This window comes from Phyllostomus discolor, chromosome 5 (genome assembly GCF_004126475.2).
Source record: "Phyllostomus discolor isolate MPI-MPIP mPhyDis1 chromosome 5, mPhyDis1.pri.v3, whole genome shotgun sequence".
NCBI classification, from domain to species: Eukaryota; Metazoa; Chordata; class Mammalia; order Chiroptera; family Phyllostomidae; genus Phyllostomus; species Phyllostomus discolor.
Window position 1 is genome coordinate 29521351 of NC_040907.2, and position 23921 is coordinate 29545271.

Here is a 23921-nt window from a genome sequence, read left to right on the forward strand (position 1 = left end):
ATGGGAGGAGTTGAGAGTCTAGTGGGGGAAACTGATATTGAAGGAGGTAATTTCAGTTGAGTGTGATAAGGACACTGGGAAGTTATGATGCAGGGGCTAAGGGAGCACTGTTAGGGAGTATCTGGCCGGCCAAGCCTAGGGCAGAGACAGGGAAAGCTTTGGGACAAAGAGGCATTTGAACTGTGTCTTTTTAAAGGAGGAATTGAAGTTAACTATTCAGAGATAGAGAAATAGGCTTTCCAGGCAGAGGGACCAGCAAAAGCAAAGACACAGAGCTGTGAAACTGTTCTAGAGTATTATTCAGTTTGACACAACCAAGTTTGACTGTGGAGGTGGGGTGGTAAAGAGGAGACTGGAGAGGTAAGTGGGGGCAGGATTATGAAAGACCTTAAATGTCATGGCTAAGACCTTGTACTTTATTCTGTTGGGGAGTGTAGTGTGGTGGTGGAGAGCACTGGATCTGGAATCACGTTGCTTGTATTTGCTTCCTGGCTCTACCACTTATTGGCTGTGTGCCCTTCAGCAAGTTTCCTAACCTCTTCGTGCATCTGTATCTTTTCTCCGAAGTGGGGATAAGTAACAGTATTAATATTATGTGGTGATTGAATCAGTACATATCCAGCACTTAAAACGGTGCCTGCCACATAGAGAACATGCAAATGAAAACCATTAGGCTTAGGTAGTAGGGAACCTTTGAAGGTTTTAAATGGATGGTAACAGGATCAGATTTGTACACTAGGAAGATCACACTTGTTTGTAGCCAATGAGGGAGATGGATTAGGGGACAGATTATGGATTAGGAAGAACAGAAGATTATTATAGCCTGGGAGAGGAGAAGGGGCCTGAACAGGGACCACCACTGCGGAGAGGAGAGGACTTAGGCCCACAGGGCCACATAGCCCTGAGCCAGCTTCTGCAGTGTCTCTGTAGCTCCCTTGGGATGTGTCTTGTTGCCTCAGAAAAGGAAAAGAAGTTAAAAATCACTTTATTATACATGTCCATTGAAGGAGATTTGAAAAATACATAGAATTAAAAGAAAAGCAAAACTCACCCATACTATATCACCCAGAATAACTACTGTTAACTTTTTACGGCATCTCCTCCTTGTCTTTGAGTGTGTGTCTGCCCTCCCTCACCACCACCCCTCATCCGAATAAAGGAGGGACATCAGGCTCACAGCAGACACACACTTTTATGTCCTGCTTTTTTAAGGGCGATGTGGTCGTTTTTCCATGTTACTAAATATTCTTTAGAAACATGACTTTTAATGACTGTTTGACCTTATCATAGTTTATCATTATGTAGTTAACCAAACTTTTATTGTTGGATTATTCTGATTCTGCTTTGCTTCTCACAGTCTAGACTGTAGAATGGTACGGGGTCCCCCTCTCCCCTCGTTTGGCTGTGCCCACCACTTCCCCAGGTCTGGAAAGGGAGCGAAGAGGTAGGCGCTGCACAGGAGGTCGGGTTGGGAGCAGTGGCGTGTGAGGCAGGTTGAGGGAGAGAGAAAGAAGATATCCCGAGGGCCACCACAGAGGCCAACAGACCTACGTAACATTTTTGGGATGGGGCACTTATTTATGTTGGAAGTAGAAGGAAAGAAACCCTGTGGAGAAAGAATGAAAATATTAGAGAAAAGATCCAAGATTAGATGGAGAGATTAGCTTTAGGGAAGATGAGGAGGAGAAACCTTTTCTTCAGAGCCTAGAAGGAAGCACAAGAGCACAGATAAACATAAACATCCAGCACACACTGAGCATGTTTGTCCGTGGGTTGGAGGGTAGTACACACTCCGGTTAGGGTAAGCTGGGAATTCCTATCGACAGACTTGAGGGAGAAGTTATCACTGAGAGTAAAGGGAAGGAAGGAACATTCATTGGGAAAATAACATTTTGAACTTAAAAAAGAGAATTGTTCCAGACAGCATCTGAGTGCAGTGCTTAGAAATCAACAAGAATAAAAAAATATGAGTTAGAATGAAAAAGGTTGCCAGGCTGAGGTGGGACAGCTTATGGACAAAGTCTGGTAGCCCGAGTGGAAGGAACTGGAAGCTCTTTTGGCGCCCTCTTGCGGAGACCTGGGGAAACGCAGTGTGGAGGACTGCAGCAGAGGAAGGTTGTGACCCAGAATGGGATGACAGATGACCTGGGGGCACTGAGCAAGAATACCTGGGCTGAGGACTGATGGCGTAGTTGATGTGATGAGGGAGGAACTGGCTGTGGAATTAGCTTCCTTGGGTGAGAAGTCAGGATTGCCTAAAGGGGAAATAAATGAGGCAACCAGGAGGGGTATTGCCCGGCATCCCCCTGACCTTCATGCCTTGGTCTTTCCCTTGTACTTTTCAGGTGCTGGTCCAGGGCTGCCTTTTGGACCCTTCCCAGCGGGAAGTGTTCCTGCAGCAGGTGTATGAGCAGCTCTGCCTCTTTGAGGATAAGGTGGCCACCATGCTGCAGCAGCAGTATCACCCCCCGAGCCAGGTATGTTGGAGACAAAGTAGGTAGAGGCCATTTAGAAGCGGAGCTGTTGAGATCCAGAACGGAGACAGGAGGGACAAGCCTAATGCAGAGGGGGAAGAAGGTAGAAAAAAGGACTAAGAGTCAGAGGCAGATTGAGCCAGGGATGGAAGTGCTAGTGAGGGCACAGGGCAGGTCCCCTGTTGGGAAGGGGGCTTGGTTACTCTTCCCAACACACACATTCTTGCTGGGAGAAAATGTGAAGGCTGCGTGCCCTGTGTTTTAGTCCGGGATCTTTTCCCTCAAGGAACCTGAGAAGGTGATCATGGGTGGCTTTGATCTCTAATTAGTATTTTGTACAGTCAAGGATAAAGTCCCTCGGGCTCACTAGAGTGCCCTCTCATTCCTTTTGATATCCTAGAAATACTCAGGCGGGTGGCAATTCTATGTATCTGAAACACAGTTTCATTGATTTGTAAAATACTTCATATGGCAGTGGGAAAATATGGAAAGGGGGCTTTATTGACAAAAGGTGGGGAAGCCCTGCTTCAGTACAGTCTAGTGCTTCATATGGTACCGGGCTCCCTGCCCATCCGAGGGTCAGTGTCTGAACACACACTGCAGCAGGGAGCGCAGTCAGGGCTTGGCTACATAGTCAGGGGGTTGGGGTCCTCACAGGATTGGTCTGTCTGGCCTGGGAAATGCTGCTGCAAATTTAGGCTTTGCTGTGGATGTGGCAATGCTGCCTGTTGCATTCTGTTTTTCCATAACTTGGGTCAGGCAGAAGATCAGTCTCCAGACTCAGGGGAGCCCCCTGGCCGGAAGATGGGAGTCTCCATGGTGACAGCTGATCTTGGGCTGGTCAGTATGATTCGTCAGGGCATCTTGGCGCTGCAGTTGCTTCCCTCCAACTCTAGTGCAGGTCAGTAGAAGGAACGTTTGTGGGATTGGGGTTCAGGAAGGGTGTTGGGAGCATTATCAGCAAAGCTAGTTTCTAGGGGATTTGTAGGCCCCAGGGGAGAGGATCTGATCTGCCTCCTTGTTTGTTAGAGTTAAGTATGTGTCAGTGGTTATCTCAGGTACCCACAGCTCTGACGATCGTCAGGGGTCCTAGTGGGAAGGAGTAGCACTCCAAGGGCATCTCTTAGGAGGAGACTGGGCTCCAGCACTCAGGAGAAGCAGGAGGGTAAGGGAGAGGAAAGATGTCTGAGGATTATTAAGCACATTTGTCGGCAGACACTGAGGTCTTTGGGGCTCCATCAGTTGAGTGCCTGACTGGCAGGCCAGTGTCTTGGGTCTGAGTTCGCTGTTTCCTGCTGCAGGGATCATTGTGATCACAGACGGGGTGACCAGCATCCCTGATGTTGCTGTCTGTGAGACGTTGCTGAACCAGCTTCGCAGTGGCACTGTGGCTTGCTCCTTTGTACAGGTGAGCACTTTCTAGGGTGGGGCAGAGGGAAGTGTGGCATCTCACAAAGCAGAATGTGGTGGGGGTTTTTTTGTTGTTGTTTTTTTTTTTTTTTTTTGCAGGCGATGATTTCCCAGGTAAATCCCAAGTAGCTATCCCAAGTAGCATAATTATGTGTATGGTGGGGAAAGGTATCACGTCTAGGACAGGGTACGTGGCAGTGGTGGGAGAGGACTCTTGTCTTTGTCCTCTTTCCTTAGGATGTGCGAGAGAGCATATTACTATAAAAAGAAGGCAGAATTGGAACTCTGGCAGTCAGCCCCCATCCCATTTGATTAGTTATTACAGTTTTGTTTTTAAGAGTCAGAAAACCCAGTTCAGACTAGCTTAAGCAAAGGAGGCAAGTGGTATATTCGGGAAGTTGCAGTCAGTTGGGGTGACAGACTGCAAAGGAGGAGGCAGAGCAGTGGGGATCAAGGCTGGAGGGCAGGCATAGGCCAGAGCATGAAAAGCTGGTTCTGCTGTATTAAGGAGTTTCGGCATAATTCTGTGGGTGATGCAGATAAGTAGAAGGAAAGTCACTAGTTGGGTTTGTGTATTAAAGGTCTCTCTTGATGCTAGGTAAAGGGCAGGAATGGGGACAAGAAGACTATTAACTGCAATGGTCAGGTGAGAGGAGGAGGGCTTGAATTAGGGTAAGAGAAGGGGATGGGGTTGAGAAAGTGAAGGAGTAGAATCAGCATGCCTTATTATTAGCAGGGGGTGAGGGATGAGGGAGAAGGAACAGGTAAGGATGTCTCCAAGTTTCTGACTTCAGTGAAGACTGAGTAGCTGGCAGGGCAAACAGGAAGAGAAGCAGTTGGGGTACAGTGAGGACAAGACGATGAATCCAGGTATATGCCTGTTGCATTTGATAGATCAACAGGAGAGCCATTGAGAGCACGGCCTTTGGAGTTAGGCAGGCCTGGCCCGCATCCTGGCTCCACTTAGCTCTGTGATGCTGGACACATCACTTCACTTCTTGGTGGGATTTATTTGTAAATGGGGATTATAATAGTCCCTACCTCGTTGGGTGAGAGGATGCATTTAAAGTGCTTAATGTAGTGCATAATTACTTAATAAATGGCTGCTATTCATAGCAATTAGGAGTTGGATATGCAGATCTGATACTGAGGAGACAGTGCTAGCTGAGAGAGAGCTAGGCTTTGTCAGCCTACACATGATAATTCATGTGAAAAGAGAGTCCCTGAAGAACCTGGGGAAACACTAGCGTTGAAAGGTCTTTCATGGGCAGAGGGATCTGCATGCAGTGAAGGGAAACATTCAGTTGAGAACCAGGAGATTCTGGTGTCAGAGAGTTTAGAGTTTGGGGAAGAAAGGAGTAGTTAATTGTGTAGAATGAGGAATGAAAAGTGCCCCTTGGACTTGGTGGTTAGGAGGTCACAGAGGTCTTTTTCTGGCCATTACAGTGAGGCGGCGGTGAGGGGATGATTGCAGTGGGCCGGGGAGTGGGTGGACGAGAAGGAAGTGGGGGCAATGTTGACACAAGGCATCTGGCTAGTCCTCATGTGGGGAGTGAGAGCGGGTGGCTGCCAGAGGGGAGTGCAGGGTGGAAGGAGAGCGGTGTTTTTCTGTTCTGTTTTGTTTTGCATGTTAAGTTAGAGACTTAAACGTGTTTCTAAGGATCCATGATGAAGCAGAGCTTGAAAATAAGGGAAAGAAAAGGAAGCCTGATGAAGCAAAGTCCCTAAATTGAATGGGGGTTGGGACAAGCAACTGGCTTAAGAAACAGACTGAGGAGCATGAGAGGGTCACATCTTTCTTTGAGACCAGAAGGACAGGAGTGAAGAGGTAGATAAATTCTCCCGAGGGCCTGTGATTTCTCTCTGAAGTACAAGGTGAAGCTGAGTGTTGTAAGGGAAGGGTGGCCGGAGCTGGGACAAAGGCGTTGTTTTGAGGACAGCATGGAAAGACCAGCGGGGTTGGGTGTCACGTGTTTCGATGTGATGTCAGCCTACACAACTGTGTGTTTGTCTCCATTTGGGATCCACTGGAATCCCACTGAGGGATACAGATCCTGGTTCAGTTTTTGAGGTAGACGCAGAAAAAAGGTGAAGAGGGCCAGGGAATTGAAAATGGACGTAGGGTCCCAGCCGGGTTGAGAAAGGAGGATGAGGAGGCCCCTGATATACTTAGAGAGAGCAGAGGTGCAAAGCCTGACAATCTTATTAAGGGCAAAGAGCTGCAGGAGAAGGAGGATGGAAGGAGCCTGCAGGGGTGTGGTTGTATGCAAGCAGCGGAATGTGGGAGCCGGAAATGCACAGATGAATACAGCAGTCTGCCCTGGTCTGTGGAGCATATGTTCCAAAACCCCTGATGGATGCCTGAAACCACAGGCACTGCCGGACCCTCTACGTAGTATATTTATTCCTATATGTGCAAACCTTTTCAGTTAAAGTACCTCACAGCTTCTCTTTGGTACCTCCGAATTGCTGGCGTCACTGCTCTTGACTTTGGGTCCATTATTAAGGAAGATAAGGGTGACTTGAGCACAAGGACTTCGATACTGAGACAGTCGACCTGACTGCTGATCTGATAATGGTGACCGCTACTAGGTGACTCACGGGCAGGTAGCGTGTCCAGCATGGATGTGCTGGACACGGGTTGTCATGTCCTGGGTGGGGTGGAGCGAGGTCTCATCACACTACTCAGAGCAGCACACGATTTAAAACTTAAGAATTGTTCATTTCTGGAATTTTCCAGTTAATATTTTCAGACCATGACTGACTGGGTAACTGAAACTGCAGGAAGCAAAACTGCAGATAAGGGGCCTACTGTGCCTTCAGGTACAGCAAAGGGCCAGCACACACAGGCGAGCGGAGTCGAGAAAGTTCCAGGAGACGAGGGTTAACGACCCGAGAGGCCAGAGAATTGAGTGAATCATCTAGAGTTGTCTGCGTGCATTTTCTGTGAAGGACCAACTGGTCGGTATTTTGGGCTTCGCAGGCTGTAGCGTTGTCACAGCTACTCGGCGCTGGTCTTGTAGTGTGACAGCAGCCGTGCGCCGCAGTGTGACAGTGAGCGGGTGTGGCCATGTTCCAGCAACACTTTATTTACAAAAGTAGGTGTTGGGCTAAATTTGGCCCACAGTTCCACTGAGTTTGCCAATCTCTGATCGACAGCCTCGACACTCACAGTATGGTCCACAGTCTAGCAGGGTTGGCATCACCAGGGAAGCTGTTAGCAATGCAGAATTTTAGGCCCAGTCCCAGACCTGCTACATTGGAACAAAATCCCCAGGTATTTTGGTATACACTCTAAAGTTTGAGAAGCACTTTGTTAGACACTGTAGTCTCTCGGGATGATGACAAAAGGTGAACCAGCTGCCAAAATCTTTAATGAATTGGGGCAGGCTTGTGTTTGACTAAGAGAGAAGGGTATGACCAGATGGCACAGGATTTTGGCAGAAGCACTCAGGGAAGGAAGTTACAGCGATCTATCCTGGGAGGACACTCGCCCACTTTCCGCTCTGGTCCAGAGGATGGGGGCAGCCACCAGCACAGTCTCTTCTGCTCTTATACTTCTTTCTCTGGTGCTTCTTTTTGAGTGAGGTCGCCAATTGCTCACTCTCTTCAGGTGGGAGGAGTTTACTCTTATGACTGCAGTTTTGGCCATGTGCCTAATGTGGAACTGATGAAGTTCATCGCAATGGCAACATTTGGCTCCTACCTGTCCACTTGTCCCGAGCCCAAGCCAGGCACCCTGGGTCTGACCGTCTACCACCGGGCATTCCTCCTCTACTCCTTCCTGCGCAGTGGGGAGGCCCTGAACCCTGAGTATTACTGCGGTAAGAGGCAGACTGGGGCAGGGGTGGGAATGCAGGGGTGTGGATGCGCTGAGATGATACAGGCATCTCGCTGGGGTTTGGGTCCTTGGGGGACTAAAAATGTAACTGTGACCAGCTTCTCTGGCACTGTTCTCTCCCCATGATTTAGGCATGGCCCCTCCCCCATACCTCTCCCAGGTAACAGGTAACCACTGTCCTCTTCCCCATCCTCACTAGGCTCTCAGCACCGCCTATTTAACGAGCACCTGGTCTCCGCCAGCAGCAATCCTGCCCTGGCCCTGCGACGGAAGAAGCACACTGAGAAGGAGGTGCCAGCCGACCTGGTCAGCACCGTGTCTGTGCGGCTTCGGGAGGGCTACAGTGTCCGAGAGGTCATGCTAGCCAAAGGTAAGGGTCACGAGGCCCTGCTGCAGCCCACAGATCTCTCAGGCCTTGTGTGCAGGAGGACCTGCAGGACACAGTAGAAGACACAGTATCACACACCAAAGTATTACAGTGAGGGATTTTGCTTGTCATTTGAGACAAAGGATTCTGAGCTGTCTTTAGGGCTTAGTTCTCTTAGCATTTATCTGCCCAGTTCTATCTCCTTTTGCCCAAGGTGAGTCACCTGAGAGTGGTGTGGTGTCTTGGACTTGGCTTTGTTTCAGATTACTGCAAAATTCTGTTTGTGTCAGTTGGCAGGCCGTGGGCCTGAAATCTATGGAACCATGCTTGGAACTTTGGGCCAGGCTCGAGTTCTATGGGGTAGGTGGGTTCAGATAGGACTCAGCCCCAGGCCCAGAGTCCTCTGCCTGCACCTCCTAATGAGCCCTCCCGCTTCCCCTGAAGGAGGGTCCCAGCTGGAGGTGAAGCTGGTGCTCCTGTGGAAACACAACATGCACATCGAGTATGTGGCTGTGGCGCCCTGGCCCCTGGAGCCCGAGGGCCCCCGAGGAACACGGGTGGAAGTGACCATGGAAGGTGGCTATGACATTTTACATGATGTGTCCTGTGCACTAAGGCAACCCATTCGCTCGTTGTATCGTACCCACGTTATCCGGCGGTTCTGGAACACGCTGCAGAGGTGAGTGAGGCCACTGCTCAGTCGGTGACACCCCATCTGTTGTGCGGAGGACAGATGTGTGCAGCTCAGAGCTGAAGACAGTCACCTGGAGCGCCAGGCTTGTGTCCAGGGTCCCTTGTCCCCTTGGGGCTCCCTTCTATACCCACCAGAGTCAGGTATGGCTCAAGATGGGTCCTTGTCCTGCAGCATTAACCAGACGGACCAGATGCTAGCCCACCTTCAGTCCTTCTCCTCCGTCCCAGAACATTTCACGCTTCCGGACAGCACCAAGAGCGGAGTGCCACTCTTCTACATCCCTCCCGGCTCCACCACCCCGGTGAGTGGCTCCAGTGCCTGTCACCCCACGTTGTGCTCACCCAGGCTTGGATTGGCACAGCATCTGCAGTCCAGAACCACCTTCTTTTCCCCTCCTTCTCAAGTCATCCAAGTCATCCAAACCAGAACCCTTTAGCCCTGAGAGCAATTCTCCCAGCCCCGGGGGGAGGGGAAGGATCTGTAGGGAGAGGCTGGCTGTCCTCACCTCGGTGTCAGAGGTAAAGACTTACAGAATGTCTAGGTGGTGGCACCCCAGCCCACTGTGAGCCTCCTCGCCCTACCCCCATCTGGCATACTCTGGCCTCCCCCGCTGCCTTCACCCATTTCCCACCCTTAACAGCCCCGGTGAACTGCACGCTTCCCAAAGGCCGTAGCTTCCCTTGTCCTGTGCTTGCCTCACACTCGGCCTGCTGTCAGCCTGGCATTGGTAGGCCGTGGGGCTTATGTTAGTGACCAGCGGCTTCCTCTTGAGGTCCTGCTACCACTCAGCGGCTTTGCTCGAAAGTCAGTGACAGAAGTGTGACAAGTCTCATCCTTTGCCTGGAATTAGCTTTAAAAGACTACACAGTCTGTCCCTGGGCTCATTCATTCTACTCTAGCCTTCATATTGGAAGCAATTTTTGCCTCCTGCCCAGGCTGGGGTATGGGTTCCTTTACCCTTAAGCCACTGCCTCCTCTGAACCCCATGGTTCTGGGCACCGTCTGGAAGCTGTACCCTGGTTTTCTGTGAATGCTGCTGTAGAGCTACCCTCCCCACCCCTAGGTGCTCTCCCTGCAGCACAGTGGGTCCGACTCGTCTCATGCCCAGTTTGCGGCCTACTGGAAGCCAGTGCTGTCCATGGATGCAAATTCATGGCAGCGTTGGCTGCACATGCACCGCCTAGTGCTAATCCTGGAGCACGACACGTGAGTATCCTCTTAGGGCCGTACTTGGGATGGAGGAGCAGGGGTGACGGGACAGCAAGTGATGGGGAAGGGGAGCAGCAGATGAGCCCTTACTAACCTTGGCCAAGAAAAGCTATGACCCTTTCTTCCTGCTCCTTAGCCCCCGTATACTCAAACAGGTCCTAAAAGAGGTAGCAATCTATTCTTTTCCCCCAAGATTGGAGCTGTTAGGTCTGACCACAATGCTTACTACCCCTTTTCCCAGACCAATCCCCAAGCATTTGCACACCCCGGGCAGCAATGGGCGCTACAGTACTGTCCAGTGCAGGATCTCACACTCCTCGCTGACCTCTCTGCTTCGGGACTGGAGCAGCTTCGTGCTGGTCGAGGGCTATTCCTACGTGAAGCTGCTCTCCAGGTGGGCAAAGTGATGTCCCCTCACTCTTCCTCCACCACCTCAGCTCATCACGTCTCTTCCTCTAACCCCAGACTGCATCCCTATTTCCTCCTAAACTCATTTATAGCCAACCTAGGGCTGTTCTCTGACTTCCATTTCTTCCCAGTGCCCCAGACCAGCCCCCTTCCTCCTTCTACATGGTCCGCATCATCTCCAAGGCCCCGTGCATGGTTCTTCGCCTGGGTTTTCCCATCGGCACACCAGCACAGGCCCGGCACAAGGTGAGCTGGGCCCTGACTGACTCCCAGCCCCAGCAGCCTAGAGTGTAGGCTGGTTCCTTCTCCACAAACCCACAGGGCGAGGGCTACGGCCAGTAGAGAAAGGAGCCCCCCAGATTAAGTAAGGCTCCCTCACCTTATCCGTGAGCCCCTTCTCCCAGGTCTGTGGGAGGTGGAAGTAGGAGAATCTGATCTCACTTCCCCCTCAGATTGTGTCAGGCTTACGGGAAGAGATCCTGCGGCTGCGTTTCCCCCACCGGGTACAAAGCAAGGAGCCAACTCCTAAGGTGAAACGAAAAGGGCTGGGAAGCATTGGTGGGGGCAACTCTCCCTCCAAGTCTCCCCCTCTGCTGGGGCCCCAGCAGGCCCTCTCCGACCGGCCCTGCCTCGTGGTCCTGCATAAGCCACTGGACAAGCTGCTCATCAGGTTGGTACAGAGGGTGGGGTTGGGGCCAGGAGCATACGGGAGGGCTATGGCTTAGCTGGACATAAATAGCGATCAACTGGGAGTTGCTCCTGTTTCCCAGGTATGAGAAGTTACCCCTGGACTACCGGGCACCTTTCTTGCTGACACTGGAGCCGCCAGGACCACTACCCTTGGTGTCAGGCCGCTCAGCCTCTTCTAGCCTAGCGTCACTGTCCCGCTACCTGTACCATCAGCGCTGGCTCTGGAGTGTCCCGTCAGGACTGGCCCCCGCACTGCCGCTCAGCGCCATTGCCCAGCTCCTCTCCATCCTCACTGAGTACGTCACTGGAGGCTGGCAGAAAGCCTACGCCAGACACTGCCCCTCTGTGAGCTGTTATGCAAAGTGTCCAGCACAGAGCAAGGCCTGCTACTGCCATCCCCTCTCTTCCCTCCACTCCGCTTATTCAGGCCTCTGGTCCTAACTAGACCTGTTACATTCGAGGGACCGCTGGTCTTAGCAGGGCCACCAGCACTCAGGTCTGCCTGGATGGGTGCTGGAAGGTGGGTGCATAAGTGGCATGGGGGTCAGGGATGTACTCTGACTGTCTCTCTTCTGTCTCATCCTGTCCCTGCCCCCACCTCCATGGGGCTTCAGAGTCCGACTCTCTGAAGGGTTCCACTTCGCCTGCAGCGGGGAAGGAATCATCAACATGGTGCTGGAGCTTCCCATTCAGGTAGGTGCTGTCCCTCACACCTCCCTCCACGGTGTGTCACCATCCCAGGGGCACTGACCTCTGGGCTAGGTGGGGACCGCTGGAAACTGCCTCACGGGGAGCCAAGTCCTGAGGCCAGTCCCAGGGCAGTGAGGCGGGGGGACTGAAGTTCTGAGGGTCCGAGCTGGTTGGAGCCAGGTCTCTGCTTTGGCTGGGGTTTACCCAGGGTCTCCCGTTCTACCTGCAGAACGAGCCCCCAGGGCAGGCCGAGGTGGAAGAACGGCACACGTGTGTCGTCCAGTACATCCTCTTCCCCCCGCACTCCACCTCCACCAAGGACAGGTGAGGCCCGGCTGCTCTCCGCGTTCCTCTTCCTCCTCCTCCCTCCTGTCCCCTACAGTTCTGTCTCCCACACCTAAGAGAGAGTTGAGCCAGGGGTGCTACTAATTTTTTTGTATCCTTACCGAGATATGCTCATTGATTTTAAAGAGAGGGGAAGGAAGGGAGAGAAAGATCAATGTGAGAAACATCGATCTGTTGCCTCTTGCACATGCATCAACCAGGGGCTGAACTCCCAAACCTAGTCATGTGCCCCTACTGGGAATCGAACCAGTGACCTTTCAGTTTATGGGACAGTGCTCCAAACAACTGACCCACACTGGCCAGGGCAGGGGTGCTGTTTTTAGGTGCTTCATCAGGCAGGGGCAGGTCTGGTAAGGGTGACTTGGGGCCGTCTTGTATGCCGACTGCCTTCCTGCCCTCCATGGTCTGGCTCTAGCCATGGGCTTGTGGATTGGACTCTCCTCCTTACTCCCTGGCTCAGGGCCCTTCCTGCTTTAGTTTTTCAACAGATGATGACAATGATGTGGAGGTGGAGGCCCTGGAGGGAGACTCGGAGCTCAATCTGGTCACCGAGGTGTGGGTGGAGCCACAGTGTGGGCGAGTGGGACCCGGCCCTGAGAGCTGGAAGCACCTCCAAAACTTGACATACTCTGAGATCCCAAGAGCTGTGAGTGACTTTAGCAGCACCCGCATGGCTTACCAGGCTGGGTGCGGCCCCTTTGGGAGTACCACAGCCTTTGGGCTTTCTGACCCCTCTGAATCGGTGTGTTCTGAGTAGCTGACTGTGGGCTTCCTTGAGAGCTGAAGGACCAGGGCTCTGGGGCTCTGTAGGGGGGCTTGCTCCTGACTTCTGCTGTGCCTCCCCTAGCTCCACCCTCGGGATGCTGCCTGCATAGGCTCCATGCTGAGCTTTGAATACCTGATACAGCTGTGCCAGAGCAAGGAATGGAGTCCCCTGCCCCTAGAGCCGAGGGTCTCAAATGGTCAGTGGGGAAGGGGCCCCTGAGGGGAGTGGATGGGGCAGCCACAGACCAAAAATCTGGTCTCACCATGGGTCTTGTTTTCTTCCTTCCCTCTTAGGCTTGGACCAGGCAGGAGACACCTGTGTCCATGAGATCCCTTTCCATTTTGACCTAATGGGACTGTTGCCTCAGTGCCAGCAGCTCCAGATGTTCTTCCTCCTGCTTTCTAGAGGTAGGTGAACTTGGTACCCACTCACCCCACACCTAGAGGGCCTGCAAGCCTGGGTGAATTGAAGGATAGAGAGCAGATGAGTCTCCGAACCAACAGATGAGTGGTGCGGGCCAGGGAAGGCTTGGGAGCTCCAGGAGGGGCCGTGCCAGTCAGGGCTGGGCCAGGGCACTAGGCAGCAGGAGGCTCTTGGTACTGAGTGGAGTGTGTGTCGGGCAGAGCCAGAGGGCATCCCTTTTGCCGAGGGACCTTGTCCCTCCAACGACACGGTGCTGTGCCTGCTGCATAGCTGCCTGGGGCAGGAGCTGAGTGACCGGGAGATCCCACTGAGCACCACTGACCAGGCCACCTTCCTGAGTGAGGTGCTGCGGCGTACCCACCACGGTCCAGGTAAGCTCCCCATCTTTCCCCAGATATCAGACTCTGGCCCCGCCCCTTCTTCCCCCACCCCACAAGGTGGTTTCCATCTTTGGGTTTTGGCCTCCCCATCTCTTCACCTCAGAGCCCTGCCTCTCTGCTGGCCCTGCCCTCCACCACTCATCTCTGCCCTCATTGTAGGTCCAGTGGGGGGCCATGGGGTCCTGAAGGATCAGCCAGTCAGCACCGCTCAGGCCACAGGAGACTCAGCTCTTCCTACCCTGGTCAGCACTGATTCATCTCCCTGAGCCCCTTCTCACCCTGACCTCCTTCCATCACCACATATCCATACCCTGACTTTGCATCACCGTGGATACTAAATGCCTCCTGCCAATGACAGGACACTATCATTTCCCTTTGTTCTGGATCTTGCAAGCTATACTCTCAGGAGTGTACAACCTGCGGCCCCAGGGCTGCACATGGCCTGGGATGGCTGTGAATGCGGCCAAACACAAAATCGTAAATTTACTTAAAAAACCTTTTTTTTGCTCCTCAGTTTTCATTAGTGTTTGTGTATTTAATGTGTGTCCCATCCAACTCTTCTTCCAGTGTTGGACACCCAGCTGGGTGCAGGAGGGGAGCAGGGGTTGTTTGCTGCCTTACAGATTGCTCTAGTTCTGTTTCTCTTGTAGAACGTCAGCCCTCCTGAAGCCCTCAAGCCTCTCACCTCAGCCCGGCCCCCTCAGTGGCGCTGCTATGCAAGGCTTGTGAGCCCTCAGCATGTGTTTCTGACATTCCTCCCAGCTACCTTCTCGGGTACCGACCACTGACCTTCCTTACTGGTCCCTCAGATGCAAACCCCCGAGCTCCCTCTCTGGGCTAATAGGCAGCTCTGACTTATACCTCCCTTTTCCTTTTCAGATGTCCAGCACCTGGCCACCTATGGCCTAGAGGGACCCTCTCAAGAGGAGACCAAACCCAAGCTTGGAGATTGGAGTGGGGCCTCCAGCCTGAGAGATCTGGGAGGAGCTGGGGTCAGGGTTCCAAAGGCCCAGGTCCCTATCCTCAGTGTCACCCCAGCCTGTGGTAAGGCTGCTGACTCTTAAGTCAGTTAAGCAGGAACAAGAATGGGAACAAGCCGAGGGCTTGAAGACCATGTGACACCTCTTCTCACAGACAGTGCCCAGAATCCGGGAGAGCTGAGCTCCCCCTTCCGTCGGGACCCACAGGCTTGCACTGGGTGTCAGGCTCCACAAACAGAGGGTGCAGACGGACCCCGGACCCGCTGTCCAGTCTTCATCTATAGCTGTGCCCTGGAAGCGCTGAGGGAACAGATGATTAGCATGCAGCCCCCTCCGGCACCCCGAGACCTCATCTTCCGGTGAGTGCCCTTAATGTTGACCTAGGTCCTCTCCCAGCCAAGGCTCAGATAACACTCAGGTATGGACAGACAGGTTGATGAGCAATTGCAAGGGCTCAGCTGCTTAGCCACGTCCTGCCAGCTCCTTGCTGGGCTTCCTTCAGCAAGTCAGTTGAACTTGGCCTTGAATACAGTTGGTGGGAACCTGTGGATGGCCCACTGGCATCTGGGTGGATGGTAAGTCTGAAGTGTCACTCAGGGAAATTGGCCAAGCTCCCTCTTGCTTCTCATTTCTAGGACTCAGTTTCTTGACCAGACTGCCCCCTCCTCAGCCTGGATGGAGCCCAGGTACAAGGAGGCAGCCAACCATTGTGCCTTGCTGCAGGAGCATGCTCAGCGATGCTACGTCCGTGGTGAGCAGGAGGCCATAGGAGGGAGCATCAGGGAGGAGACATGAGGATTGTAGGGACGGGGACTGGTGAGGCAGTTCCAGAGCGTGACCCTCGTGGCCCCTTCCACTTCTGCCAGGGCTGTTCCGGAGCTTGCAGCAAGCACAGAGTGTGACCTCCCAGGACTTGCTGATGGCAGTGGATGCCTGTGAGGAGCTACTTCAAGAAGTAGACATCACCCCTTTTCTGCTCACACTCTGTGGATACACTCGGGGTTTGCCTCATGCACCCCCAAGCCCTGGCCCTCTCAGCCCTGGTCCTTTTAGCAGCAGCATCGAGGAGGGCCCTGAGCCTCGGGAACGAGCTGTCCTGGCTTCTGAGTCCAGGTTAGGATTGTCCTGGAATGACATAGAAGGGGACACACAGACAAAGTCCCAATAAACTGGACCTTCTAATCCCAGGGAACGGCCGTGCAAGGTGGCACCCAAGCCCCAGAAAGGCAGTAGTGCTCTGTCACTGGCTTCCTACCTCAAATTTAGACTTCCTGCTCCTGTTTGGCTTGGGGAGCAGCCTCCCTCTGGCTCTCCCCATCTCCTGTTCTGGTGTGGAGTATTGAAATAGGTCAGGGCTGGGGAGTTGCCAGTTGATACCAGTGAAAGCAGAAGCTGTTCCGAGGACATTCATATAATAGTGATGATCCCCTGAACGATGTGAGTCCCACAGAGGCAAAAACTATTTTTCCTACTGTTGAGTCCCAAGCTCACCCTTCCTAGAAACAAAGACAGATAGGTGTGTGCTGTTCCCAGTTGGGAAGCAGGATTCTCTAGGACTTGGTGGTTCTTAAAACTTTAACACCTCCCACCCCCACTCCAACCACTCAGCATAGAGACTGAGGACCTCAGCGAGCCTGAGTTTCAGAGCACCCGTGTCCCCGGCAACCCAGACCCTAGCCTGGAGATCTCTCTGACAGATGTCTGCCAGCTCAGAGGAGAGGCGCATGATGCCCTCCACAGCCTCATCCAGGTGAGGGTGGGAGAGACATGGAGCCCTGCCTGTGCGGGGGCTACTGTTCTCTCCTGGCTCGGGGCTGTGTGGGGTCTGTGGTGGGGTGGGGCAGTGTTCTGAGAGGTGGCTCGCACTACAGCTTCCTTCCAACTCCAAACAGGAGAAGTTCCTGGAGGTCAGTGGTCTCCACTTCCGCACAGTGCCCTCCAACCCCCACTACTTCTTCTACTGCCCTCCATCCAGCAGGCGAGAGGTGAGTGGCTTTCTTCCTTACCTTTCTCCTGCCCAGCCTGGAGCCCCAGAGGTTCCACTTGGCCCACCTGGATTTTCTTGACTCTTGGGTCCCTCAGGCCTGGATATGACTCTTGTCCTGCCTTGGATCAAGCTGTCTTTCTTTTTCTTGCCCAGGATGACGGCCCCCGGGACACAGTAGACAGAAAAGTCAGTGACCTGGAGTTTTCAGAGGCTGAGTTCCTAGGAGAAGAAGGTTTGTGGGCAAGTGGCTCAAGGTGGGGAAGGGTGCTTCAAGCCAGAATTCAGGGCCTCCACTGCCAGCCTCTCTGGTTGACCAGGGGACATGCATCTCTAGGAGACACATCTGCCTGCTGTGTGGTCACTGAGAGTGACCCAGAGCTGGAGGTGGAATACCGCGAGAGCCGTGAGCCGGACTTGGGGCCTGCCGGGCTAGACTCCGCCTCGCTGTCAGATGCAGACACCGTGAACCCTGATGAAGACTCCTTCAGTATCCTGGGGGGCGACTCACCCACTGGGCCTGAGAGCTTTGTGCACGACCTGCCCCCGCTCTTCCTGCACCTCACGTGCTCCGTGCGGTTGCGTGGGCAGCACAGCTCAGTGCCCGTGTGCAGCCTGCCCACCTGTCTGGGTGAGTTGGGGGTGCCCAGCGGAGAGCCGCAGGTCCCGGTGCAACCTGCCTACCTGTTTCGGGGGGTCTTTGGGTACAACTCTTTGACTCTGAGAACTTGGGATCTGTGCTTGTCCCACGGTTCTCAGCAGCCTTTAACTTTCCCCCTCTCCCAGGCCAGGTGCTTTCCAGTCTGGAGGGCCCCCTAATTGGGGGCCGAGTGCCCCTGAGGGACCTCAGTGTCACTTTGGATGTCTTTGTGCTGACCTTACCACTGGAAGTGGAGCTTCCCCCGACCTCGGACCCTCAGCACCACCGGTGAGGCAGCAAGTTCGGTGGGGGGACCTGGGTCCTTGTGGGGGTCGGGGAGCCATTAAGGGATCTGGGGGTACTTCAGGACTAAGGACATCTGAAATATTTCAAGAAAATAATGCTGAAGAGGACTTGGGAGGATATTAGCCATTGACCTTTGACCTTTGCTCCTTGCCCTGTTCAGGTCAACATCTGAGAGCAGTGCTTCATTCCCACGATCTCCAGGACAGCCATCATCTTTAAGGTCAGATGATGGCCTGGGGCCCCCACTGCCACCCCCAGAAGAAGACAGGTATTTCCTTTTCTCTCAGATGTCCTTGCTTCCCCTCAGTTTTATTTTCTGGAAACCATTGTCTATACCTTTCTTCCAATTAGGCACCCAGGACTATCCAGTTTGGCCACACCCCACAGACTGGCTATTGAGACCACCATGAGTGAGGTGAGGGTCTTCCCTCCCCTGACCTAAGTGACAGCCCCTCGACACTAACTGATACCTTTTCCACCATGTCAGTGGGGTGAGGCACCCCCTTTATTGTGGGATTGAACGAGGCCTCCCTCAGCCTATGAGGCGGAGTAGCTTGTAGTATCTGCTAGCCCAGGAGGGAAGTGATGCCCTGGTCAGCAAGGGTGGTGCCCTTCACCACTTCCTGGACTGCCCTCTGACCGTAGATCCGCTGGTTGCTGGAGGACGAGATGGTGGGGGCACTTCGGAGAGGGGGCATCCCCCAGGGCCCCGCCCTGCACCGTGCTGCCGCCCACATCCACAGCTCTCCCGGACGCTCCACCTGTCTGCGCCAAACTCTGCCCCTGAGTTTTGTGTTTGGGCCGGAGCGTTCCCTCACACAGTTCAAGGAGGTACGCCGCCCGCAGAACACTGCCCGGTCACTTCGCGCCTGTTCCTCCCTGGCCTCCAGAGACAAAATCGGAAGGCCCTCTCTTGCATTGAGTCCCTCGAATTACCTTCCTGCCTACCTCCTCACCACACTGTCCGTCCCTCACCCCACGCCTGGCAGCCCAGGAGGGGAGAGACCCAGCTCTGAGCCCTGACACTGGCCCACTGAACCTTAGGCAAGTCACTGACCCTTTTCTACTGCAGCCGTGGGGACTCTAGTGCCTGCTGCACCAGGTGGTTGAGCGTCTGATGAAGCGTGGGGTGCCATGAATGGGGGGGTGCTGTGTCTAAACTGTGGCCTTGCCTCCCGCTCCTCAGGAGTTCCGTCGCCTCCACCTGCCTGGCCGTGTTCTTCTTGAGGACCCTGACAGTGGCTTCTTCTTTGTGGCAGCTGGCCAACAGCCAGGTGGGTCCCCCAGGGCTCCCTCTTCAGTGGCCTGGGCTTGGCACAACCACGAGGATAAGGCTGAAGGCATCGAAGGGGAGGTGAGTCTTTTCTGGGCTGACCTGGGAATGGCAGGGGTGGTGATGGGGTGAGTGGGGCCTGTACTCAGTCCCCACTTCCTCTCCGCAGGGTCTGACAGCCAGCCCCCGAGGCCCTGGCTCCCCAGAGGATTCTGAGGGCCCCTCCCTCATCAGTCTGCCCAGCCTGCCACAGGGAGGTGAGAGAGGACTGGGCAGCAAAGTCTGGGGCCAACACCTAGAACGTGTACATCCCTGGACCTGCTTCCCTTTTTGGAAGGCAGTCCTAATTGGGACTGAGAGAGGCTCTGGGCATTCGTTTCCCTTCTCTTCCCAGGGAGCCAGCCTGGGCCCAGCCGAGGACTAAGCCTCATGTCCAGTCAGGGCAGCGTGGACTCAGACCACCTAGGTAAGCTGCGGCAGGGTATGAAGGACTCTGGCTGGTGGGAAGTGGACTTAGGGCCGCACAGTGAAAAGTCTGGGCTTGGGGCATCGGAAGGGACTAACCTGGAGGGGCCCATTAAGCCTGATGTACTTTGGAGACTCAGATGAGCTCAAGGGTTGGGTTGCAACTTCAGCACATCTGACACAGGTTATGATGGTGGCAGTAGCGGTTCTGACAGTGAGGGTCCCAATGAGACCCTGGGTGAGAAGACCCCCTTCACATTGCGGACCCCGCCTGGGCCAGCACCTCCACAGCCTTCGCTCACAAGCGTCCTTGGGCCATGCCTCCCAGACTTCTGGCTCATCGTGCGGATACTGCAGGATCGTGTGGAAGTATATGCGCATGCACGGTGAGTGGAAGCCAGGCCCACGCCCTGACTCTGATGTTAGCTTCCTTTCCCTGGTCCCACATCACTTCTGTTGAATGCCGTTCAAGGGTTTGGGTAGGGGTCTGACTTTTATTCTAAGGTTGGGGGCTCTTGACTACTTCCCGCAGATAGCAGCAAATCATGTCACTTCGGCATCTGGTTAGATACTGCTCTAATCATGGGGTGGGGTGGGGTGGAGCAAAAGGAAGACCCTCTTCTAATGATACAGAAGGTCTGAGAGTAAAGAAGAGGTGAGCTGCACCATAGACGCCTCAGCGTGGCCTAGGCTTCCAGAATGGCCACTGAGAATTCCATCCTTCCCATTTTCCATCATGTTTACTTCCCTTTGTTCGATCCTACTTCCTTTTCATGGTTCCTCTTGGTCCCAGCTCCCGTGCCCCTCCCTTCACAGTTTCCTCCCCCATGCAACTCTGTGTCTGATCCATCCCTCCTTCCTAGGAGCCTGACTCGGGAAGACGGAGGGCCAGGAGCTGAGTGTCGCCACCTGCAGCAGCTCCTGGTGAGGCGAGTTGGGGAGATCTGCAGGGAGGTCAACCAGGTAAGGGCAGCCAGGGGCAGGGCTCTCCAGGCATGGTCACAGCTCAGATGAGGAAGGAATCTCCAGGACCTTGACTTTCAGAGGCTGTTATCCCTCTTTGACCTCCAGTTATTGGGATACCCTTATTGCCCAGACTCGCCACAAACTAGGGAACTCTCCCTAGCCCACCCCAGTTCTGTGGGTTCCTCTCATACCCTCCTGGGGACTGTGAGATGCGGAGGTGTTCCCGCTCACTGCTCTACCAGCGTTAGGGATAAAATGGTGAGCGAGAGGGAAACCTTGACTCTAGAGCATGTGTCGAGTGGAGGAGATAGACAATGATCGACTAAGTCACACAAATTATTCTCATTAAGTTGTGAAGGCTTCTACAGAGGAAAAGTACAGATGGCTCTGGGAGCATACAGTAGGGTCTGACCGTCTGAAGTATCAGGGAAAGCTTCTTAGAAATGACTTTTAAGCTGAGACCTGAAGGATGGCGAACACATTCTAGCAAAGAGAAGGGACATGTTTTCCCAGCTGGGGTCCAGTGGTTGGGGCCCTGAGCCCGGTGACTGTTAGACGCCATCTCTGACCTCCCAGTGATTACCGATGATCTTTTCGACCCCTGACCTCCTCGCCCCCCGAGTGATAATGGCCATTCTCTCTGGCCTTTGATTACCTTGTACCATCGTCGCCTATTTATGAGGGAACATTCCAGCTCCCTGACCTCTTGCTCCTTCCCGCAGCGGCTGCTTCTTCAGGACCTGCACGACAGTCATGTGTGCAACTCTCTTCTGGTGGCCGAGAGCGAGGAAGATCTGTGGCGCAGCGAGACCCCCTTCCACTCCCGTCAGCGGGTGCCCCTGCCCAGTGATGGTGAGGTTCCACCCGGGAGCCTTCCTTTCCCTTATCAGAGACTTTGGTGAGAAGCTGAGGGCACAGTCACTTCACTTGGTCACTGGCACCGAGTAACACTGGGAGAGCAGGAAGGAGAGGACACAAGGATCACTGGGTTTGGCCATTTCAAGTTCATCAGTGATTTCAGTGGAAGTGTCCTCACTGGAGAGAGGGGAACACAAATAGGGGGAGACTGAGAGTGAGGGGGCGTTAGACCAGCGGAGCAGAGAGTACCTGCCGTGTTGGGCCGTGTATAGTGCACGCCCACATTTTGTACAGATTATACACGGGATTATTATACCTATGGTATGTAATCATTGTACCCACGTACAATGTGTACCCTTCCTTTCCCCTCAAAAATTTGGGCAAAAAAAAATTTGGGCATGTTATACATGGCAAAGTGGGGTACTCTTTCAAGAGGCTTGGCAGTGGAGGGAGAGACCAGATAGATTGGGCAGGACCTAGAGGAAGTGGGGGTCAGGGCAGCAGTTTTAAAGTGGAGCCTTGAGCCACATGTACATCCCACAGGAGAGGAGAGGTTGAGGAGTGCCAGACAGAGGGGTCACCAAAGGGGTGCCAGCCGGGACCAGTCTTCCTAAGGGTTTGGCCCTGCCTTGTTTTCCAAAGCGACCGTCTTTCTCCTGCAGGGAAATAGGGCCAAGAAATGGGGCGTAGTGAGGGGGACAAGTAGGCCAGCTGACAGCTGAGAGAGGACCAGAGGAGCAGAGCCTGAGGCCTGGGAGGAGGATTTGCCGTCTGACTGGCTGTCCCTCCATACGAGGCAGACACAGGACCCCTTTGGTATTGGTTAGGAAACGTGGTGATCTACTTGGGATGGTCATTGAAGCCTCCACACTTCTGCTTCCTTCTCTTACTCCTGATGACCTCTCACCCCAACTCACAGAGCAGCGATTTTCAACCAGTGCACCTTGAGGATTTTAAAACATACAGTACCTGACTGTTCAGTCAGGCACACTGACCTCTTTTCCCTTAGACTGTCAAATAAAAAAGACGCCAGCCAACGCAGTAGCTGTCCGGTGTGAATGAATCGAAGTGATACCCATTTTTTTTTTTTGTCAGATCAGAAAATACATTTTTCGGTGCACCACAGAATTTTAGTAATTAATTTACGTGTGCTAAGAGATGAAAAAGGTTGAAAACTGCTGTCATAGAGGAAAACCAAATTATGCCATTTCTTTTCAGTTCTCCCCTCTAGTTTAAAAGTAAAATCAGACCACTCCTTATTTTTAACATTCTCACTGAGCCTGAAGACGAACGTTCCTGACAGCTCCGGAGAGCGCTTCCCTCAGCACATCCTGGGATGTATTCCATATCAAAGCAGAATTCCCGCAATTAGTGGGCTTCCCAGGGTTTTGACAGCATCTTCTGCAAATGAGCTGGACAGCCCCGTACTTTCAGTTCCCGGTGACTTCCAGCAGCCTGAGATGTTCGGGCAGTCAGAAACCAGGCAGAGCCCTTCCTCTTTTTAATTCTCCACATGGCTTTGCTGGAACCCTTAGCAACCAGCATTCCATTCCAGACGCTGCAGCCTCCTGGGTTTCCTAAGCATTGCTCACATCTGACAGCAGCTTCTCTAGGAAACCAAATTGCCACCATCGGGCTGCTGGAAGGTGCCACGTCACCCCAGAAACCCGGAAAGGCCCCGACAAGGCACTGGGCTGTGGCTCTGTGCTCTGGCATACTGCCACGCCACCCTCCGGGGTCTTCGCAGTCGTTGTCCTCCAGAGCACAGGACACAGTCTCCCCCACTCTGCAGCAGGTCTGTGTAAGCAGTCCTACTTTTGTTTTAAGGAGTTCTTGTTGCAACTCCCAGTGAGTGCACAGATAGGGTGTATATTACATTATGACATAGATTTTGACAGGGTCAGGGTGTTGTGGCATTATCTTCAGGATTTTCTCATGCTTTGCCTTTCCTGATACATCTTGTCTCCTTCACATCTGCCTATGATAGATTTGAAAACCTTTGTGTTGTAACCTGTCTTCCTAAGAGGATGGTCCTTCCTTATTACCCAAAATGACCATCTTTCCCCTGCAGGGTAATAGGGCCTAGGACCCAGGGCAGGAGAGTGAGGAGGGTGAGGAGACCAGTTTACAGGTGAGAAGTGTGTGAGGGCAGAGGGCTGTGTCCCATTTCTGATCCGCTGTCCGCCTTCCCCCCATCAGATTATGCTGCTGATGAGAGCTGTGCACCTCGAGGGTACCTGGCAGCCACAATGCAGTTTGTTCCTGGCCATTTCTCCTGTGACGTCGTATGGGAAACCGTGATTCGAGTCCATTCACGCCTCAAAATGGGGCCCAGCATGGGGGTCTCTCGTGGTATGTGACGGCACGAGAGGGCAGGCAGAGTGCGGGGAGGGCTCTGGAGCAGGCAGAGTCCTGAGCCCCTGTCCTCCCACAGCCATCCAGGCCCTGCGCTCCGTGCTCAATGCCTTCTCCGTGGTGAACCGGAAGAACATGTTTGTTTATCAGGAGCGAGCAACGAAGGCTGTGTATTATCTTCGGTATGTGGGCCCTGGGAAGACGGGGTAAAGCATGGTCATGGGTGGCACAGGAGGAGGTGTGTCCAAAGACCTTGCCACTCTTCCCCAGGCTCCTGGAGACGACCTGCAGTGAGCGGCCATGGGAAGGCGATGCTCTGCCCCCTTCCCTGGCTCTGTCCCGAAGCCAGGAGCCCATCTCCTCTGAGGAGGCCTCGGCACGTATCCCTTCCACTCCC

The 23921-nt window shown here is 53.6% G+C and overlaps 1 protein-coding gene across 2 annotated transcripts in view; it reads left to right on the forward strand.

The window, feature by feature from the left end:
• The window catches only part of SZT2 (SZT2 subunit of KICSTOR complex), a 51807-nt gene that overhangs the window by 13360 nt on the left and 14526 nt on the right, over window positions 1-23921 (forward strand). Inside the window, exons 5-45 of one of the 2 annotated variants that reach the window (XM_036025891.1) lie at window positions 2346-2477; window positions 3234-3375; window positions 3776-3882; window positions 7498-7708; window positions 7925-8095; window positions 8537-8771; window positions 8958-9087; window positions 9850-9992; window positions 10237-10389; window positions 10535-10649; window positions 10856-11073; window positions 11174-11389; window positions 11708-11786; window positions 11992-12107; window positions 12606-12774; window positions 12976-13090; window positions 13188-13301; window positions 13518-13688; window positions 13857-13939; window positions 14348-14471; window positions 14577-14741; window positions 14832-15036; window positions 15313-15428; window positions 15544-15790; window positions 16286-16427; window positions 16570-16662; window positions 16818-16896; window positions 16999-17292; window positions 17448-17589; window positions 17768-17875; window positions 17959-18022; window positions 18253-18438; window positions 18794-18961; window positions 19050-19137; window positions 19275-19346; window positions 19530-19731; window positions 20209-20308; window positions 21034-21163; window positions 23369-23521; window positions 23604-23706; window positions 23795-23900. In XM_036025891.1, coding sequence (XP_035881784.1) covers window positions 2346-2477; window positions 3234-3375; window positions 3776-3882; window positions 7498-7708; window positions 7925-8095; window positions 8537-8771; window positions 8958-9087; window positions 9850-9992; window positions 10237-10389; window positions 10535-10649; window positions 10856-11073; window positions 11174-11389; window positions 11708-11786; window positions 11992-12107; window positions 12606-12774; window positions 12976-13090; window positions 13188-13301; window positions 13518-13688; window positions 13857-13939; window positions 14348-14471; window positions 14577-14741; window positions 14832-15036; window positions 15313-15428; window positions 15544-15790; window positions 16286-16427; window positions 16570-16662; window positions 16818-16896; window positions 16999-17292; window positions 17448-17589; window positions 17768-17875; window positions 17959-18022; window positions 18253-18438; window positions 18794-18961; window positions 19050-19137; window positions 19275-19346; window positions 19530-19731; window positions 20209-20308; window positions 21034-21163; window positions 23369-23521; window positions 23604-23706; window positions 23795-23900 — 5907 coding nt within the window. The remainder of the gene's footprint in view (window positions 1-2345; window positions 2478-3233; window positions 3376-3775; window positions 3883-7497; window positions 7709-7924; window positions 8096-8536; window positions 8772-8957; window positions 9088-9849; window positions 9993-10236; window positions 10390-10534; window positions 10650-10855; window positions 11074-11173; window positions 11390-11707; window positions 11787-11991; window positions 12108-12605; window positions 12775-12975; window positions 13091-13187; window positions 13302-13517; window positions 13689-13856; window positions 13940-14347; window positions 14472-14576; window positions 14742-14831; window positions 15037-15312; window positions 15429-15543; window positions 15791-16285; window positions 16428-16569; window positions 16663-16817; window positions 16897-16998; window positions 17293-17447; window positions 17590-17767; window positions 17876-17958; window positions 18023-18252; window positions 18439-18793; window positions 18962-19049; window positions 19138-19274; window positions 19347-19529; window positions 19732-20208; window positions 20309-21033; window positions 21164-23368; window positions 23522-23603; window positions 23707-23794; window positions 23901-23921) is intronic. The other variant, XM_028513706.2, reaches the window with a different exon arrangement.